The sequence below is a fragment of the Anopheles coustani genome, chromosome 3, assembly GCF_943734705.1.
Source record: "Anopheles coustani chromosome 3, idAnoCousDA_361_x.2, whole genome shotgun sequence".
Lineage (NCBI taxonomy): Eukaryota > Metazoa > Arthropoda > Insecta > Diptera > Culicidae > Anopheles > Anopheles coustani.
Window position 1 is genome coordinate 34991339 of NC_071288.1, and position 20618 is coordinate 35011956.

At 42.6% G+C, this 20618-nt stretch overlaps 1 protein-coding gene across 1 annotated transcript; it reads left to right on the forward strand.

The window, feature by feature from the left end:
• Positions 1–752: 752 nt before the first annotated feature.
• On the forward strand, positions 753–19508 carry LOC131259980 (D(2) dopamine receptor). The gene is made up of 8 exons (XM_058261603.1): positions 753–1779; positions 8860–9084; positions 9196–9394; positions 10052–10282; positions 13005–13078; positions 13145–13365; positions 18609–18832; positions 18945–19508. The coding sequence occupies exons 1-8, from the start codon at positions 753–755 to the stop codon at positions 19129–19131; spliced, it is 2388 nt and encodes a 795-aa protein (XP_058117586.1). The 3' UTR covers positions 19132–19508.
• Positions 19509–20618: the final 1110 nt, after the last annotated feature.

Sequence of the window (20618 nt, forward strand, 5' to 3'; positions counted from 1 at the left end):
ATATTCACATAATGGCAACATGGCTTAGTTCAAAACCCCCATTCTTGTTAGTTTTGAGTTTAAGCGCCGTGACTAGGAAAACTCAATCACGTCGAGCAGCGTGAAAATAATGGTCGAAATTATAATTTTCTGCAAATTGCCACCCCGTGGCGACAGCCTGTGAACAGTTGTAAGGGATGGGTCGTGAGGTGTTGTGTTTCATAAATTCCATTTATTACCGTTGACGAGTTTATCAAACGTGAGTTGGTCAAATCTCCGTCGTCTACACACAGACTCCCATCGCTCGCTGTGGCTCTCTCTCACTCTTTCCCGCTCCGTTACGATCCGGACCACTTTCACACGCTGGTCCATGCGTTATGCAGAAGGCTGCAGAGGGCGTTTGTTGGTGCATGTGGTTAGCGCAGGGTAATGAATATGGTTGCACGGCCGACGTGTCGGGTCGTCGAGTCGCACTCGATGGCGGTGAAAAAGCAGTTGGTGCAATGGTGCTTGGTGACGGGGCATGGTTGTCGACTACAGGTGCGATTTCAATTTAAATACTTATTAGGCCCACTTTGCCTGCCGTTCGCAGAACTCGGTCGGTGCGCACGCTGCCGGCCTGGCTGGCTGAAGGATAGGGTTAGGATGGATCTGCGTCGTCATCGTGTGCGCGTCAGTGCAGGTAGAAGCAGCAGAGTCCAGAGCGGCCACTCCTCACCGAACCTCGACTAGGGCTCGGAAGCGTGCGTGCGTGCGTACGTGCGTGGCGGACGATGGTCGAGGGCGGGACGACGGGGCCGGGGTGCGACCATTGGCGCACGTTCCGCTACCTCGTGTCCTGCGCCAGCTACAGCAACACCTCCAGCTCGCTGCTCTGGGGTCCGGACGTTCACTGCCGGTTCGGTGACGGCCACGTGCGCTCGGACCCGCTCTCGAGCGAGCTCCGCACCGTGGGACCGCTCGCGGCCGGTGCGGGCCCCACTCCACCCCCGGCGCGCCTCTACCGGGCCGTCACCGAGTGCTACCAGACGTTCAAGTGCGGCCTACGCTCGCTCGGGGCGACCTCCTCCGAGGTGCGATGGAACGACGCCCTGTACGAGTGTGGTCCGGAACCGAGCGCCCTCTTCGACGGCTGGCAGGGGGCGGCGGCGGCCAGTAACGCCTGTAACGCCACGGCCACGCACAACGTCACGCTGGTCGGGCGCCACGTGCTCCAGCCGGTGTCGGAGCTTCTGGTGTCGCTGCCCAAGCTGCTACTGCTGCATGCCGGGGGCGAAAGCGACCGGCACCACCCAGGGGACGTGCTGCGGTTGTCCTGGAACGGTAGTGAACAGCCGCAGTATCGGCTCGTGTGCGGGAACGCGTCCTCCGCCGATGGTTCGTTTTTCGAGAACGACGCGTTCGAGCTGGTGAACGCGTCCCTGCTCGAGCCGATCCAGTGCTGGATGGACGTGCAGCTCCAGACGGCACTCGTGGGCCAGTGGCAGAGCGGGGTGGAGCAGGCGGTGGCCGCGCTGGCCGGCTGGAACCAGACGCTGCTCGCCGACGAGCTGCAGGAGATGGGCGCGGCGGTGGCGACGGCCGTCGATGGGGACGCGGCCGGCCGCTACGACTGGAGCTTCCTGTTTGTCATCCTGTTCATCTTCGCCGGCGGGCTGGGCAACATTCTCGTCTGCCTGGCGGTGGCACTCGACCGGAAGCTGCAGAACGTCACCAACTACTTCCTGCTGTCGCTCGCCATCGCCGATCTGCTCGTCAGCCTGTTCGTGATGCCACTCGGCGCCATCCCAGGGTTTCTCGGTAAGTGGGGCAGTGAAGTGCTGTCAAAAATATTCGATACAAACCTCTTCCTCCTTCGTCCAAACGTGGCAGCGTGCCAATACTGCTCACAAATTAAACATTTCATTTAAAAGTAAAAGAGAGAAAGCGCATCGGAGAAAAGTTAAAGCAAACAATACAAATAAATCACTAATAACATAACTTTTTATGTAGTGTAGCATTCAATTGCACTTCTATGTAGAAGTTTCTGTTCTGTTTAAGACTTTGTTTTTTTATCGTGAGAGGTGTAATTACAACAGTAAATCAGCATCTTGTTTTGCTAACCTACTCAACGGCACTCTACTGATTTTGATAGCTATGTTTCGTAGGAAAACATAAAATGTTCTTATTAAACAATTGTTAAGATAATGTCCATCAACAATAGCTGTTTTATTAGAAACTAGAAACAAATATTAAAAACGCGAATTTTTATTTTAATCACCTGTCATGACTTCGCGTTTTACAACACGCGCTCTTTATTACCGTTGTAAAACAGGAGCGCTGTATTCTACGCCAATTGTTTACCAATTGTTTACTATTTCGTTACTACGTGATACGGTATACAGTGTGCTTCGCAAAAGGATCGTTGAATAAAAGAACAACCCTTACCACTAAAATGATAAAGAAGATGAATATGTTTTATGAAATTGAGTATTCAACATAACTGAAGCTACGATATCATTCCAAGTCAAGTGTTACAGCTAAAGCTTTAACAATCAGCGGGAAAGGAATGTCAAAGTCGTTTTTCTTTCTAATAGCTAACTTTATCGGAAATCATCATACGTTTGGGCTATTTTGGACCAACCTGGCAACAGTATCAAGCCTAAAGATCGCTGGCAGTGTTGAACCAATTAAATACCATCAATATACCCAACACCAATAACCCTCCGATCGTCTTTAAATTATTCATAATAAAAAAAACCATTGAAAAATCTTACCCTCAGGGTATATTTCAATAATTTTAAAGCCCATACGAAGCAGCAGGTGGTCGTGAATGTTACAGAACAGCTGAAACACATGCCAACAAGCATAGTTTGGTCAGCGACGGCAAACATCCCATAAGGCCATCTGACTGGCTATCGGTATAGTGTTTTGAAGTGTTAGACTTGTAAAGGTTTACAAGAAAATTTACTTCATTCGATTATCTTGCGTACTGTTTGCCAAAGCCAACGATATTTGGTCCATTTTTTGTTTAATGTATACGTTGTGAATTACTAGTTTTTTGCTTTTTGATTATTTTTAAAATCCTAGAACCGCAGGTTTTTTCAATCTAAGTCCAAATGAAGATTCTTTGCGATGATAGATGATCGAATTCAATGACATTTGTTATCCCTTTGATCATACAAGATATTGAAACTGATATAAACAACCCAAATACGCTTCAAAGGAACTGTTGCATGTTAAACTTCATGAGCTTTACATAGATAAGTAACTTGAATGCAGAAAGTTTGCATAGTTGCAATACAATTCACATTCCACCAAACATTAATTTATGGAGGGTTTGCTCGTGAATAAATCGTAAAGATTTATTCCATGGCTCGTTTCCGGTTCTTCCAAAGGGCGGACACATGCGCGTGGGAAGAGGAAATGGTTTTCCGAACATTGCCTGCGATATCCGAAAATAGCAAACACAACTTAAAAGAATGGCTTTCATTGAACATATCAACGCCCCGTCAGATAAATACAAATCATCATTAGTGTTGACAGTTTAATGCGCGGGTCATACACTTGGGAACACTCACGAACTTTCGCTAGCGACGGTAAATCATTCTTTCTATCCCAGCTCCGTTTTGGGTTTGATTTCTCTAAAAGTTGTTCCGCTGTTGGCCATCGTTAGTCTTCGACGTTAAGCAATTGCGATATTGCTGGGTTGTTCACGTTGACGATCAAAATGAGGTAGTTGAATAGTGCATACAATTAGCATTGGGAGACGTTGGTGTAGTTTGAAGGGAGCATTCGTAGAGGGTTTTCAATTTGCTCACAAATATGCTCCAATTTATGCAGCATGTAAAATGAAAATCAATGATTTTCATCCACTGTGACCACTGTGTGAAAGATATTTTGTTTTGTTTTTATTCCCAGCTGGATTTATACGGGTCTTTTTTTTGTGTTTCGTAGTGTGCATTTTATGTTTTCTTCCATAGTTTTACCTTTTGTGCTACAAATTTCCCCAAGCAACACAAAAAAAGCATTTGCATCACATATTTGTATTCCTTCCACGGTTCCCTTTAATGCTAAAAATTTCAGTTGTATTGTACGTGTTTCAAAACAACAAACAAACGGATAACCGAACAGAAAAAGCTAAACCGAACCGAAACGAATGCTCCACTTCCATTCTGTTTTCAATAAAAACCCATTCTGTCGGCGATATGTGCCAGGAAAAACAGATTGACTCGACAAGCGATGGGGAAGTGGAGGTACAAAAACCTATGCCCCGCATTCCACAGTTCAGTGCGCACCCAAGGATACGAACAAAAACGAAAAAAAATTGTCGCCATGCCGTGGCGGAAATGTGTACCTTTCATCTACGCGCTGGTCGACGATGGAGGCTTCCGTGTGCGAAACGTAATCACATGGCGTAACCATATCGTGGACGTGAGCAAAACTTACACACACAAAAAAACAGCCTCGTGAAAACAAAGTGACGAACCTTTCCACTCCCATTCGGGAGTGATGGGAGAAGAAATGAGAATTGAATTGTAAATCCTGCCACTCGGGCATGGATGGAGGCGCCTGGTGCCGCACGCACGCTGCCATTCCGTTTGAAGCCACTGTCAGCATATGATGATGGCGCGTAAATCGGCGTTAGTTCGGCGCGCTTCATACAGCGCCTCGATGCGGCCGGGTTTGGCTTTGCCAGCGAAAGATTTATTGCGTCATGTGCCGTTCTTTCCCCCCATGTGCCATTATTTATATCACGTTTGTGGTGAACGTGAAATCTGCCCACCATGCCAGGCGCCGGTTGAGCCACTGGCTCACAACACTGCTGGCCGCCACAATCACCGCCACAGCTTTGAGCACTTCGTTACGGAAACGTTAGCTACGTGCGTCTAATGCCATCGGTTGCGAGGTGGTTACGAGGTGGTTTCGTCGAAAGTTACATTTTTTTTGACTCGTCTTCCCTTCGCAGGAAGCGCGTCGAGAGTGTCGAAAAAATCTGGCACCGGTCCGTGGACTGAGATTTATACACCCAGGGGTGGAGGCAATCCGGGGAAACCCGTACAGCCCTCGAAACTGTCTGTTGCTGAGAACTGTTACTTTTTCTTTGTCATGCAAAATTTCGCGATCAACCGTCAGTTGATCCCTGAGCAAGCCGAACGACTCAGCAAAAATGTATCCCAGCTTGCATCGGGTGTAAGCTTACTCTCCAACTTTCGAGGTGAACGAAGCATCGGGTATCGGTTCGCACAACCCCCCCTAACAACGGCTCCCGGGAGAACACTTTGCTATTCAAAAGTTTTCCGAACCAACCTTTCCAAGCGCAACCCTCGGTCGAAAACAATTTGACAAATCTTTGCCCTGCCTTGCTTGCCTGCATGTGCCGATGTGAGGATAGCAGTAGGTGTTTGTTTTCTGCTCCCGTGAAGGACGGCATAAATCATGACGTATGCAGCCGCCCTCGGTGCGAGTCCTGCGACGGTGTGATTTGGTGCCGGCATGAGATGTGGGTTTTTGTGTGGAGAAAAGTTGTCCCACTCGGTCGGATTATGAGATCCATTAATCAAGCCGCCCAGGGTTTGGCGTGGTGTGCTGAGTGGTGCTAATACGTTTTGCTACGTGTTGCCATACCGTTCGCATCTCGGTGTCTCGGGATGCCTGGTGCGTACCTGTGCGCGCACCAACGATCCCACCGGAAGTGCCAACTATGTCTTCCAGCGAAGCATCTCTCACCCTCCTCCTGGCTTGGAAGGGAAAAATATTATTTGGGTCAGTGCAAACACATTACACCACATCGGTCACGTGCCGGCTTTGATTTTATTCATAAATTTCATTGATTCCGTGCCGAAGTTGGAAGCGCCTTTTGTTCTGCTAAACGAGCTCATCTATTCATAATCAATTTATTTCCACCATTTCGCTTGGTCGTTGACAAATCGGAAGGAATCTGCCGTGTTTGAGCAGCGCATTTGCGTTTTGCTTTGATCGTCCCGTTTGTCACACAACCGGGACACCGCAAGCACAATGGTGCGAATGGTGCAAAGGTGTAACATTTTAAATGTTCCTGAAAACGTACCCGCTTTATGGGAAATTCCCGTTTTACATTTCCCCTAAGCCACGTTTGACGGAAAAATGAATTCATTTCCGTTACTCCGTAAACTCGCCGGCGTGATGACGCTTTTATTCATATTTTAAACCTTCACCGACAGGACTGGTACCTTCCGGGCCATCAACGCCCAAAGATTGGCAGTAGGGGAAGAAGAAGTAATATACACTCCTCGATTGATTTGTTGCATTTCTTTCAGGACATTTTATTTTTCCATCTCTTGTTCCTGACCATCTATAAAAGAGTTTAACATATAACAAAATTCTGGATTTATTAATGTTAACCAAAACACAGTTATAACACAAAAACAATTATACGAATTTTAGTAAGTGAAGAATGTGTTCAAACCAAATACATACTCTTTTTACTACAACGAAGATTTCAGAACATGTTTTGACACGAGAACACGAAATATGATAAGATTGATAACTAACTAATAGTAGGTCCGGTAGTCACAACTGCAATATGATGTGCTATTTTTTAAAAATGTAAATGCTTCATTATTACCTGTTCTATTATAACACTTCTATTCTAATTAAGTACAGGAAAAATATTGAGAGTTTTCAAACCAAAACCCACGATTTCATCGCATAAAAATGCTGAATTTAAATGTAAAATCACAAAATTAGTTTATTGAAACCATACATTTTTCACTATCGTTATGTATTTCCCTACATTCTCCTACATCGTTCCATTGCAAAGGGGCGAACGTGAAACACGTTTTCTGCAGAACTTTTCACCCCCGCCGAAGCCGAACGCGGCAGCGCCGTTGTGACAGGGCAAATGTTTGATTTTCCTCTCGGCGGCGACCGCTTAGCATGCATCGCGGGGCCGTTTTCTTTTCGCAAGTTCATTTTCGCCCCACGCGTAAGCCACCGGTTGGAGGAAATAAATTAAATTAGCTTCCTTCCAGCTCGTAGCGTTTATTTGATTTTTGCGCAACGAACGCCACAAAATCGCACCGAACACAAAGTGGAGCGTTCCATGAATGAGAAAGGCGCTTTGTCCAAACGGTAGCAACAACATTACAAAGTTTATTCTCACGCATCGGCGTTACGAAACAAACCTAAAGTAGTAGTAATAAAAGCTTGGCAACATTCAGTCTCGTAAGCCCTGTGCGAGATCCATACCAACATTCTTTCTGAACTCAATTTTCATTGAAGGATGGACAAGAACATGTTGCTTCTTAAGATGTATTTGACTGTAGCTATGATAATGTCGAAATTTCAAAAATTGCTAAAGTCAGCCTGATTTGCGTCTTATATCAGAATACAAAGTTTGATTTTATAAATATGATTAAAATGTGGCCAGGTTTTATAATCGTGGACTTTAAATAAGTAATAAGAACTAATAATCTATCAATCAGAAATTAATTATTGTTCTTGATGTTCGTTAAATAAGGAAAAAACTCACTAAATATTTTTTTAAATCTAAAAAAATGTGTGCATATTCATAGACTTTAATAATTATATAATTTTTTTTCAAACATTTTGCACCAAATCGTAAGATAACTATTTAGGATCAGTTGTGATCAAAATGTTCTAAAACACAGGTATTCTGTGGAACCACGTTTGTGCGCACTGCATCATAAAACACTTCCTTTGTTTGATTGTTCCATGTTACAAAAAGCCGTACGATAGCAAACATGAAACTAACAAACTAGGAATCCAGGGGTGTATTGCACGGTGTACGAATTGCACGGTATAATTCTTTTATCAGCAGCAGAACTTTAATTTATTTAGACCAACCTGGAAACTGGTTCCTATGCGAGTGAACAGGACCAGACGGATGACATATTCGTTTCTTCGTACTCTGCAACCCAAATTCTACTACACTCGTTACGATTTACACTGACTTCTCCTGGTTACTGAAAAACGTATCCAAGGGAAATTTAGCAATATACATATGGAATACGTTTCCAAATTGTTGAAGGAATGATTATTAGTTTTCCACAAAAATCCGAAAGCAGTTTTATGTTTTTGCGAACCATCTAAATTTTGCTTTAGAATACCTAAATCCATTAAATAAAACTCTTTACATAACCAAATTGAAATTGCCGGGAAAATGTTTTGCCGATTTATAACAAACTTGGCTGCAAGGTAGCACATTTTCCAGGGAAAAGTTATTTGAACTTCAATTGAGCGTTCTTAAGATAAACCTTCCCACTTCGTAGTAGAGTCGCTTCAAAATATATATTTTCTGAACAGGTTATACTGGTATGCTGGATTCCTAAAAAAAATAAATTGGATGCCATAATTTCCTTAATGCTATATCTCACTGTAAAATGCATTGGTCTAAGTCTTAGACTCTAAGACAATAGACCCATAGAGCAACGATGTTTGAGTAATTTTGCCGTTCTGTATCAAAATATGTTTCAAATATAAATCACAGGTAAAATACCACAATTATAAACACAACCGACTGAGATGCACTAAACGATTTTTTTTGAGTATTTTTCATGGTGTACAGTGACAATAGATGCTTTTTAGAAGAATTAAGGTGTTTCGATCATAATTTGTATAAATATGTCCAAATACCATTTCTTTTTCGTTTTCTTGACCATTATACTTTACATCATATTGTTACTTAAATGACTAAATGCGACACCACTACCCAAGAACGGTATAAATGGTGCGAATAAAAAAGTATGTAATTAAACTATGCTCTTACTATAACATTCAAATCAGGCCCGGAAAGCTGACATGGCTTTCAATATGTTCAATTGTAGCAGCATGAAAAATTCCAATGTTTAGCTTTTTCTCTGATATATTTCCCTTTTTCTTTGTTTCAACACCAATCAGGCTACTGGCCGTTCGGAGTCACGTGGTGCAATATTTACGTTACATGCGACGTGCTGGCCTGCTCCGCGAGTATCCTGCACATGTGCTTCATCAGTCTCGGGCGCTACCTCGGCATCCGGAACCCGCTCGGCAGCCGGCATCACTCAACCAAGCGGCTGACGGGAATCAAGATTGCGCTGGTCTGGCTGCTGGCGATGCTCGTTTCGAGCTCCATCACGGTCCTCGGTAAGTTGGCGATCGGTTTGGGAAGGGGGAAGGACCAGCCCGGCGGCAACCGGTGATGCGTCGTTAATCAATCCTAATCGGCACCGTTTCGCCTCCGTCCCGCCCGCACAGGTATGATCAACCGGAACAACATTATGCCCGGCCCGAACGAGTGCGTCATCAACAATCGGGCGTTCTTTGTGTTCGGTTCGCTGGTGGCGTTCTACATCCCCATGGTGATGATGGTGGTAACGTACGCCCTGACCGTGCAGCTCCTGCGGAAGAAGGCTCGCTTCCTCGAGCAGCATCCGGAGGGCGAATTGTTCCGAAGGTAAGGTGGAACGGTGGCGAAAATCACCGCCAAGTCATTCCAAGCGTGTCTATCAGCGGGAAGTATGCATGGAAGTGACTCGTTCTATTGGCTCCGGATTGCAGACAATCAAACAGCTCGCAAACATTAGCCCACTCCAGAGAAATGTAATCAAGTCGTTAGCAGCTTTGCTTCATGTTCTGAAATAAATTAAAAACAGCGCGAACTAACGATGCATTACGAATCAGCGTTGCACGTACAAATTTAGCGATAATCATTTTCATTACACAAAAGACCTTTTGATTTATTTTAAACAGTTTCTTTAAGATAGTATTGTTAGTGGTTAACAGAAGTGTGCTAGTAATTCCTTTTCTCCTTTTGAAGAAAATGTTCTTGCCTTCAAAGTAAGTGGAAATGAAACAAAAATGAAAAATTATCACAGATAAAAAATCCACATCCGCATAGAGAAACGAAATATCACCTAAATGGGTTATTTTCTACCATGACGGCACTCAACGGCAGTTTATAGAATGTTCGTTTTAATTTAAATCTACCTAAAAGGGTGTACGGGTAAAACAAACTGAATGCTACGGCACAATCAATGGAGTGCCTATCGTACACACTCTCCTAAATGGACACTTAAGCAGGCACCTTGTTTCGCTCTTCATTCCGCCACAGACTGGGAGGACGGTTAGCGTCCTCGAAACACTCCAACAACTCTCAAAGCGACGGCTCGTCGACGTCCAACAAGGCGGTCGAGATGAAGAAATTTACCGTCAACAACAACAAGCAGCAGCCGTACGGCCAGCAACACGACTCGTCGCCTCCGCCATCGATGTCCTCCGGACCGGCAAGGCACAGCGCCATCCCGTGGCGGTGGCACGGTACTACCAGCAGCAAAATGGACAGGTTGGTATAGCCGTACACGAATCGGATTGCAGCAAATAGGGGCATCGGAAGAAAACATACGCTCCCACGAAGTGTAAAGTAATGAACAAGCAAATGTTGTAGCGATGCAAACTGTCACAAGTCTATGTTAGAGCAACACCCATTTATACGTGAACTGCAAGCATGGAATCGCGTCATGCGACCTTATTGCATCTCAAGTAATTATATTGACAATCTTTTGCTCGAATGTCGAACAATAAAACTTTGCATTTATTAAAAAACAGATCAAATTTAATTTGTTTGTCTCGTTTTAAGCTATAGAGAAGAAAAGACAGCGCCTCGAGTTTAGTTTTGAGTTAGTTTTCCTTTATTTTTACCAATCGTCTGTATTTATTCTCAACATGTCCCGGTTTGAATTATGTCAGAGCCAGAGAACCAGCGCTAGCTCTGGGAACGCTTATTGGATTTTTTTCTCTGTTGGAAGAAAAGAGGTTCATACGGGAAGATGGAATCAAATATTACAATGGCATCTTCGACTATCCAGAATTGATTACTTCATCCCAAGGGCACTACTCGAATTGCCTCAAATGGTCCTTTTGTCGTTTGGTGCAGAAATAAAATCATGCTCTCCTGAATGAAGTTGTGGTTTTAGAGTGGTTTTTTTCCTTTCTTGACGTAGAATGAAATAAATGTAAAGAAAAAAAAAAACATCTTGAATCCCTACGTTCCGCCAGGGTGCGTTTCCGTTCGGTGTTGGATAGTGAAGGAACTTGCCGGATTCTTGCCATCCGTCGGCACGGACGAAGTGCATGGAAATTCGATTTGTGAAAGGAGTTTTTATCATCCCACGCGGCAAAGCTGCATCCCGCCGCCATGCTTCTATCCATTTTTCCGCGACTGCGGGCATTCTTTTCTCGTCATCCTTTGACTGGCCGGTGGCGAAAGTGGAGCGACGGCTTGCCCTCTGCGCTCGCCATCCTCTTCCCAGTTACGCAGTTCATCCGAATACAATGTCAGGGTGGGATGGTCGGTTTTGAATCAGTTCACTCCGCCAACCCCTCCAAGATAAGGGCCGGTGGGAAAGGTCGCACATGGCGCAGACCAAAACCGCAGCCTGGCGCCAGCTCAAGGACCACCGCAGGTCCGGTGCCACTTCGAACCGTTCGCATGAACACGCAGGCCGGATAGTGCGATGTCAAGGCATCCTCCCGATTGCCGTCCGTTCTTTTGGATGACAATTTCACCGCTGGCTGGGAAACGGAGCTCTCAACAAATCGCTCAACTATTTGGTCCAACTTTCAACGGATCGGTTGAATGAATCGCTTGTCTGTGCATCCTTAGGCGAATGCAATAAAAAAACACTCAAATGGCACACGTACAAACACATACACGCAATCCCACTAGCTTGTCAGATGGTGCAAGGAAGGATTATTTTATACTCCCATCATCCGTGGTTTCACGTTCGTTACTTTGCTGGTGAAAGCAATTTGACCACCCAACTCAACGAACATTTCAACCAGCAAACACGCGGTCTCGTAATTTCTTTTCATCCTGGCATTGGTCAGAGGCATCAATCGAGCGCTGCATTCTCTAGGCAGAATTCTGGACTTAAAACTCGGGATGAAAACTATAGAAAATGCATCACAGAAAATGGTTCAGATTGGTTGGTTTTCATAATATCCTTTCCATATGATTCAGCAATGTTGATAACATTTCATAGCACAATTGTACGAGATATCGTCTTTCAAAGTTTCTAAAAGATAGAAAAAGAAGTTGTTCGTATATTTGTTTCTTTTTAAACAGCCAATTTAAAGTTATTTATTACCTAGTTTCCCATACATTTTATACGTCGTTGCAAAGGAAATTTGGTTGGCTCTATGTTAGTGATGAGAATAACGGTTCGGTAAGGTGAGTCAATTTAGAGTGAGGGAATTTTTGATTTACTCAGCATGATTTGACTCACTCTAAATGAGCCAATTATTTCTGGCGTTGCTTTCTAAATAAGTTTGCACATCACTAGCATAAATATAAATTTTTAAGAAGGTACGCTGAATAAATTGGCTGAAAAATCAACTACCATGGACAGTTATCATGGAGTTTGATTGAGAGTAGCTGCTGGCTTCGTACTCGCAGAAAGTAGGAGCTAGTAGCAAAATAGAAGAAAGATTGTAAACATCAACGACAAGTATAAGGAAAAGTTAAAAATGTTAATAAACTAAACTTTGGACTAATATCGATGTCTGTTCGTTAAACAACCAACCATTTTTTTTAAATAAAAAACGACTGAAAACTGTGTGAAAAATCCAGGAGACCGGACCGCCCCTCTGGCTCAGCCACTGCGACTCAATCGCTGGAAGCTTGAGTCGTGTCGAGGCGAGAATAAGTCCCGATTGAAAATCTTTTCTATTCCACTCAAAACTATAAAGGACCCATTTTGATTTCGTCACCAGAAACTGCGAGCCACGAAGCAAAAAAGGAAAAGCGACAATTTTAATGTGGAAATGGAACGACCCGACGGCACTCCACCAACCACCATGCGCCTCCATCAAACCACCCAGCTTTCGGGTCGCATCCGTTGGGTGTCAAAAAAGAGCGCGCTCCGTACTAATTTATGACTTCCTTCTATTTGCTGCCCTTTTGTGTGCGCTAATTACGTTTACATTCTCCAAGTCATAAGCATTCCTTTCTCTTTCGATCTTCCCATTGCACATCCCGCCTGGCGCGCCCCGCCCCCATCCGGTAGAATGAGCTCCATCAAGGGCAGCATGTCACATCCGCACCTCGGCTACACCAACGGTGGTGGTGCCCGCACCATCGGTGGAGGAGAAGGAAGAGGTGGAGTAGGTGGAGGAGGAGGAGGAGGAGGAGGAGGAGGAGGAGGAGGAGGTGGAGGAAAACGGTCGCGAACCATCGTCTGCGACCAGGGCACCCAGACGCCGGACAGCATCGAGCGGGAAACGCGACGCCAGAAGTTCTGCTCCTTCCGGATACACCTCAACAGCGTGCCGACGCCAGCGATAAATTTTAATTTGAAATTTCTCGGCAGCAAAAAGCGCACCAACCTATCGGCGAACGCGGTCGCAACCGAGCAGAAGGCCACGAAGGTAGGTTGAAGCGGGCCGGGCCAACTGGGTCGACGGGGAAAACTACGTCCAAAATCAATTAACACTACCGACTATAATTGATTTATCCTTTCACCCCTTTCGCCTATGTAAAAATCGAACCAATCGTTTGATCTTGCGTTTTAAAACATGAAGTGCTATTAAAATATTACATTACAGCGATAAATTAATTTCATTAACATCTTTAATAGATGGCGTTAATATATTCGTAGTAGTAGTAGTAGTATAGTTTATTGGGTAGGACATAAAAATACAATAAAATGTGAATAATAATTACATAGTTACTGGGTTCGAAATAAACATCTTTCCTCATTGTTAATGAAGTTTCATAGCTTTGCTAACTTTAAATTGAATTCCTTCTTAGGAGTCTAGAGATTGGAGTGGGAAAAAATTTTTTATACCTAAAACCCACCACAGGACAAAGGGAAAAAAAAAAATATATTTGAATAATATGAGTTTACTCCTAACTAACTTAATCTAACTAATTGATAATCATCTTTTGAACTTAAGATAGACTGTTTTTGGATGTTTATCCTTAGCTATGTTCGCAATAGACCAGTGACTAAGGAATATGGATGGTAATGGATTGTGACTGTGGATGTAACCAGATTTAGGGAGGGTGGAGGGAATTTGTTAGTAGGGAGTTAGGATGTGAGGATGTTTTTTCCATGTACTTAGAGTTCAGTTTATTAAGGAATGTATCGATCTTATCTATGTTGCATATTGTGTGTAAGGTAGATGTTCGATACCACGGGACTACGTTTAGGCAAGCTTTTAGAAATTTGTTCTGGGTTTTTTTGTTAATATATTCAATTACTCGATTCATGGATTAAATGAAAATCAAAACCAGGTTTAATTAGATTTGGCGATAAACGAATATTTATAAAGCGAGATCTACTCGAAGCGCATGTTTTGTTCATCGACCACTCCCTTATCATTGAAACTTTATATAGCTATAGCTATAATATAGCTTTAATTAAAAGGTTTTTGAGATAGGTTTCGCCAATGTGATTTTCACACGACAAATAACCCAAAACGAAAAATCAAATATTTGAAACCTTTAAACGTTACTTAACGCTTCAGGATAGTAAACTTTTGCCACGCCTACCTCAAATAATTGGTACATTTTGCGTTCAATCTTAGTACTATTTCAATTACATATATATAATATACTATTATATAGTATATAGTATATAGTATATATAGTATAAAGTAGTATATCGTATATAATATTTTGTGTGAAATTGTTAAAAAGTGCTGGAACCAAGTTCAGTGCAGTTCTGTATATTTATTCCAACGGTTCTAAAAATATTTTTACATTTTTAAATAGACATAATTCAACTTAAACTTAAAATGAAGAAGAAAGTTTTTATTGTAAACAAGATAATTCTTAACCAGTTCATTCAAGTGCGTTAAACAATCTCAACAAACTATTATATCCTTTTACTTTTGACTGTTACTTGTTTGATGTCCATAAATCAATCGATTGTTGAAGAAGCATGCATTTCGGTTTCAGTTAATTAAATAGAAAACATAAAAAGGTCTACAAAAATAAATGAACCTCATCTGTAGCCATATCCAAACGTACTGGTTACTGATGGTCGTCGATTTTTCAAATATTTTCAATTGCCGTCAGAGAGTAACAAAAACTATATTTTTATGCGAGTCACTCGGTGGCCAACTTACCTCCATCACATCAAGTGTCGCTTTGTCTAATGAAAACGCGAATGAAAACTATTCCAGGAAATGCTTTTCCTCTATGGGTGCTGTTGCAAAAGCAACCGCTTCGTCCCTGTGGTGTAAGTGGTGGTAAATAAAACTTATGATTTTTAGTTAGTGTTATTGTTAGTGAAAACAATTTCTCCTTTGTTCCATTTTCTACCGAGCGTGGGAAAACTAAAAGTTTGTATTAAAAGTGCTGATCCAAAAGCAAAATCCTCCTGGGCCTGAATGATCATTGGTTCACCAGCAGCGCCACAACTTTTCAGCATCCCTTCGTATCCTTTTTCGATTGGTCATCCTTTTGGCTGGCAATTATTTTAAAAACTTCCTCATCCACTCGTAACATCCCAGTCCTACTGGTTGATGGACGTGAGCACGAAACAAAACGAAAACCTTTCATAATTAATGGAATGTTTATGCGAGCTCCTTTTTCGCCGCTTCAACACCAACTAACCGAACACCATCATCCCAGGCGGCCAGTCCAGGCGACAACTGTTGCCGCGAAGGTGTTCAACAGGAAGAAGCAAAATAACAAACCGGGCGACAGGCACTGTGCAGTCCCGACAGTCTATCTTCCGGTATTGTTTGAATTCATAAATTGACTCCGTCCCGAGATGGGTGCAAAAGACGAGGGAAAACCAAAACGAGACAGTAGACAGTCGAGCATCGAGACTGTCAAAAAGAAAACCGGATTACACTGGGAAAATGAAAAATTATTTTCTCTTTCGAATTCACCCATTTTCCAGCCAAAGTGCTACTTCGGGTTGGAATGCAATGGTGCGATGGGGATTTAACTTTAAAGGCTTGGTGAAAATGCTCGACATGAGAGAAAATTGTACAATAATTGTTACTGATCGATCAGTTTAAACATTTTCCACACTGCCGAACCAGGAGCTTTTAAATTGCCCTAGGCATCATTGAAATATTATAATTCATGCATGTTTTAATGTCACTACATACACATTTACAACAACTAAACTGACGTATGCTCATTTGATCTTATTTTTAACTTCATTCAAACAGATTGGGGTGATATGAAAACTCTGATTTTGATAGTTTTTCAGACACTAGGCACCCTTAGATGTCAAAGTTTTGCATTGATTATATTAATCAAATACATCATTTTATGGTCCTGTAAATATCTTAAGCTTTCTTTGAAAACATAATTTAATATTTTGCAATTGCAAAAGACGGATGGATATCTCTAAACTGCACTTTATTACTTTTATTAACATAGACTTAAAGGATTCCAGTTCCAGGAGTCTCGATTGATGGGGTATTGATCAATTTTCGTTAACATTTTGATGAAAATTAAGCCCGATACAATTTCCGCTGTTTTGTGTCAAGATTCCAGCTAGCAACTCCCAAGCGCCAGATTTTTGCTTGTAGTTCGCACACTATAATGGCAACAACGCTACACCCATACCATGAGAACATTAACGTTCTAAAAAGTCACATTCAATATGTTGTTCAACCATGTGGATAGCAAGTACCATGGCTTCCCGATTTTTGCGCTCGAATCAATAGCGAAGTTCGAGGCAACGGCTCTGGTGATCAGATTATTTCACGACGATTCGAGTTTCGAAATTTTACGATGAAGTATTAGCTCTGTAACATGATTGGTGTGGATGAAGTCGGTCATTTTCTCTTGGTAGTAAACATTCAAAACTAAGAAAAATACTAACTGTTACAAATTAACAGTTGCCAAACATACCCTCCAGAAAAGTTTCATTAGATTTCCCCATTGTTTAGAATGGAGAAGCAAGTTCTAACTGGCACCAGCTTTTCCGAGCCCGGCACTCTCACAGGCGTGACCTTTGAGGGACTCCCACAACCTTTGATGTCAAATCGCTGCAGGATACTCCGTGAGACAAACAAAGAATGTTTCCGACCCATTTATCACCTGTGGCCTCGCGAGCAAAGAACGAGCCCTTCGCCAGCGCACTCGAAAACTTGTCTGCAAAACTCAAGCACACAACAACACACGGCAAATCACGCCCGTAAGCCATCTTCCACTTCCACTTTCCACTAGGTTGCATGTTGACGGTCACACCAACAACTCGGGCGTGTGTGTGTGTGTGTTTACGTGTGCACGGGTGGTGCCGAAAATGAAATTAGAAAGTAATTTAAAAGTTTTACGCCACACCGTTCATCGCTCCGGCAACGAGTCGCTGAATATCTCAGCCGAACTCAATGTTTTGGGTGACCTGCGGCCCGAAGGTGCGTGGCGAAGGAAGTTTAGCAAAGAACAATAATATACGCGTTACGAGTTACACGCTTCAAAGTTCCTTGATAAAGACTTTCGCGCCCACCTACTCCCGGGGAGGGTTGAACATTAATTTAGCTCGGCATGATATCCTATTTAACATTTGGGAGGGTGTCGGTAGCAGGTCAGATTGGTGCAATAAAGTCGTCTCCGTGGTGTATCATAGCTCTTTCAAATAAACAAGCACCGGTTAGGAGGGATATACAAATACACGAATACTCAAATATTTGGTATAACACATTTGGTTTTTTGAGAGCTAGTCTGACACTTTAGTAGTTGCTTAAGTTACACTTTTGGGAGAGGAAAATTACTCAGAACAATCTTTCGACTTGGTGAGTTTGCTTGATTATTCATGCATTCTACATTCACTTTGATCCGAACATCACTCATTGAACTTTATTAATTCATCACATTTAACACAAACATAACATTAAATTATTTTATGTATAATTTATAGATTATATTGCACTTGTGTTATTTTATCTTAATACACTCAGTGCTTATGCTACGTCTTCCATCTATATGTTTTTTAGTCGTCTTCTTGATCCTGCTATCTAATATTTTAGTTTGTTTTATGCCACCATGCCATTGAAATTTTTTGTAAATTTAAGTTTTTCATTTAAGAAAGATATATTTCATTGTCACAAACATAAACAGTGTTCTATTAACGATAAACTTTTTTCAAAAAATACCAAATAGTGTATGCTGTGGTTCATGGAAATTTAAAAAATACTTTGGTGAACAATTCGCAAAGACGTGGTTGATGTTTGGCACACTTTTCTAAACTATGTGAACTGATCACATCTTAAATCCTTGCCAATATATAATATTTATATTAATTTAGTAAAAAACGAATATTCGAAACAAACATCTCTTTGAATTCTACCTTTTTCTGCCTTTGTAACACTCAATTTTTAACTTATGCTTATACGTCAGGGTGATAAGTTCTGTATAATATCATTTTTCGAGAAAAAAAAGTGTACCTAAAAACAGTAAAAGCATCATTGGTCAACGCTAAAAGATCCATAAGTCTTAAAGCTTGTATAAGTCTAGATATATTTCATGTCTGAGAAATCCACCTTCATTCCAACCATAATCGAGAATATAGTTCAATATCGCGGAGGAAAGCGGACAGTATGTCAATTCTCTTGGCAACCTCTAAAGTAGACGAAAATAAACACATTCATCGTTGGAGCATTCTCTACCACTACTAACCTGACGTCCCTCTCATCCCCAGGTACTCGGGCTGGTGTTTTTCACGTTCGTCTTCTGCTGGGCGCCCTTCTTCATACTGAACATCATCTTTGCCGCGTGGCCCGAGGCGAAAGTACCTGAGCGCATCGTCAGCATCTGTCTCTGGCTGGGCTACGTTTCGTCGACGATAAATCCCATCATCTACACGATCTTCAACAAAACGTTCCGGGCGGCCTTCATCCGGTTGCTGCGCTGCCGATGCGAACGGTAAGCTTGCGTTTTTCGTCGCATTTTCTGCAGATCGTCATCGCTTGCGACGTTGCGTTGGAACAGAGACTAAATCACTTTTTATTTTCAATCTTCCTTCCACCTACTGCAGCTCCGGACGACCGCCACGATATCGTTCGGTCACCGACAGCCGAGGTGCCATCAGTCTCTGCACACCGTCTGCCCTACCGTTGGCCATCTCGCTGCAGGGTTCGTCGCTGCTGACCCCTTCCACGACGCAGGCGACACCGCTCAGCGACTTCCGAGGAAGTTACGAAATTACGGACGACGACTGCTGAACCGCTCGGGGATGGCACTTCATCCGATAGCTGCGCCATCCGGTTCCCCAGGTCGGGGTCGTGATCCGGACAGGCGCACCGTCTCCTATCTTAGTACTTAGTGGTATCGACGCTCGTATTAGCGTCCGGCACGCAATCTCGTACAAATGTGCACTCATCCCCGCACTGCAACCTCCCCACCCGTCCCTTGGCGATGGCCGGAGCGCCGTCCTTCCTACCGATAGCAGCTGTACTTACCGATGGACGGCAATTACAATCAACTAGGATACCGTAAACTGTAGCCCGCTAAAACGGACACCCGGATTAATCGATAGCGAAGTGAAAATGACAGTATTTTGTAAGGCAATGAGAGCGATTAGCGATGTTGAAAACTGTGCACAAAACCTAAATGTGATTTTATATATATTGAGAAAAAAAAACTTACAATTTTTGCTGGCACATTCTTTCTCACTCCATCCGAAAACTATCACGAAAGGTTTAACAGATTTAGACGCGCTGCGGAATCGTTGCAGCGAAATTAAGGAAGACTAATTTTAGGGTTCCGCCCTCAAGTTTTACGATATTTTCATTCCTGACAACAACGATCAAAACTGTTGAAAAGGATAGAAAAATTATGATCTATCCATATCTACTTCGTTCATTTAAATTTAAAACTAAACATCAACATAGTTTCAACAGTTCCATTACCTTCTTTTTCTTGACGTAACGACCATCTTCGGTCATGCCAACCGAAAGTTGGGTTGTAAGCCTTGCGCGCTTTTGTCCGTGGTTACTTCAGACTTCACGAACGAGGGAGGAACCGATAACGGTTGGGATTCGAACGCCGTCGACGGAGGGCCGATTGGTCGGTTTTCTAACTAGTTAGAGGATAGTCAAAGGTTTAACATTGGTTAAGCTTAATAACGAAGCGATAGATTTTAATTATTCTCTTTTCCAGCACGTATTCGATCAGAGTTACAGCGCTTTGGTATTGGATCAATGCGATAAATCGAATTGAGTGATACCAAAATTTCGAACATAAAACTCCATCTTAGCTTGAAGTACATATTTTACAATGTATGTGAATGTTTTATTTTAATGTTACTACATCTATTCTACAAACCCTATACAAAATCCTTAGCTCAAAACTCAACACGCATGGGACACGGGTTCGTGTCCTGGGAAAAATCCTGAAAAACTAATAAAAGCACACCCTGAAAGCTTCATTACAATTGCAAAAGCTTTTGCGGGCTCATCGCTTTTGAACGGTGAGATGATTTAGAACGAAACAAATGTGTGCCGTCTCACCATGGAAAAACATCAACATTAGGTTTTCCACATTACGGCCAGAATATTTCTCCGTAATCAAGCTGCTAAATTTTACTCGTCGTTACTTTTTTAATTATTGAATTCCAGCATAAAAATGTTTTTTAAATATCTTTGTATTTGTATGTAACTCTCATCTCTGGACGAACACTAAACGAAATACAAATAAACATACTTGCTGA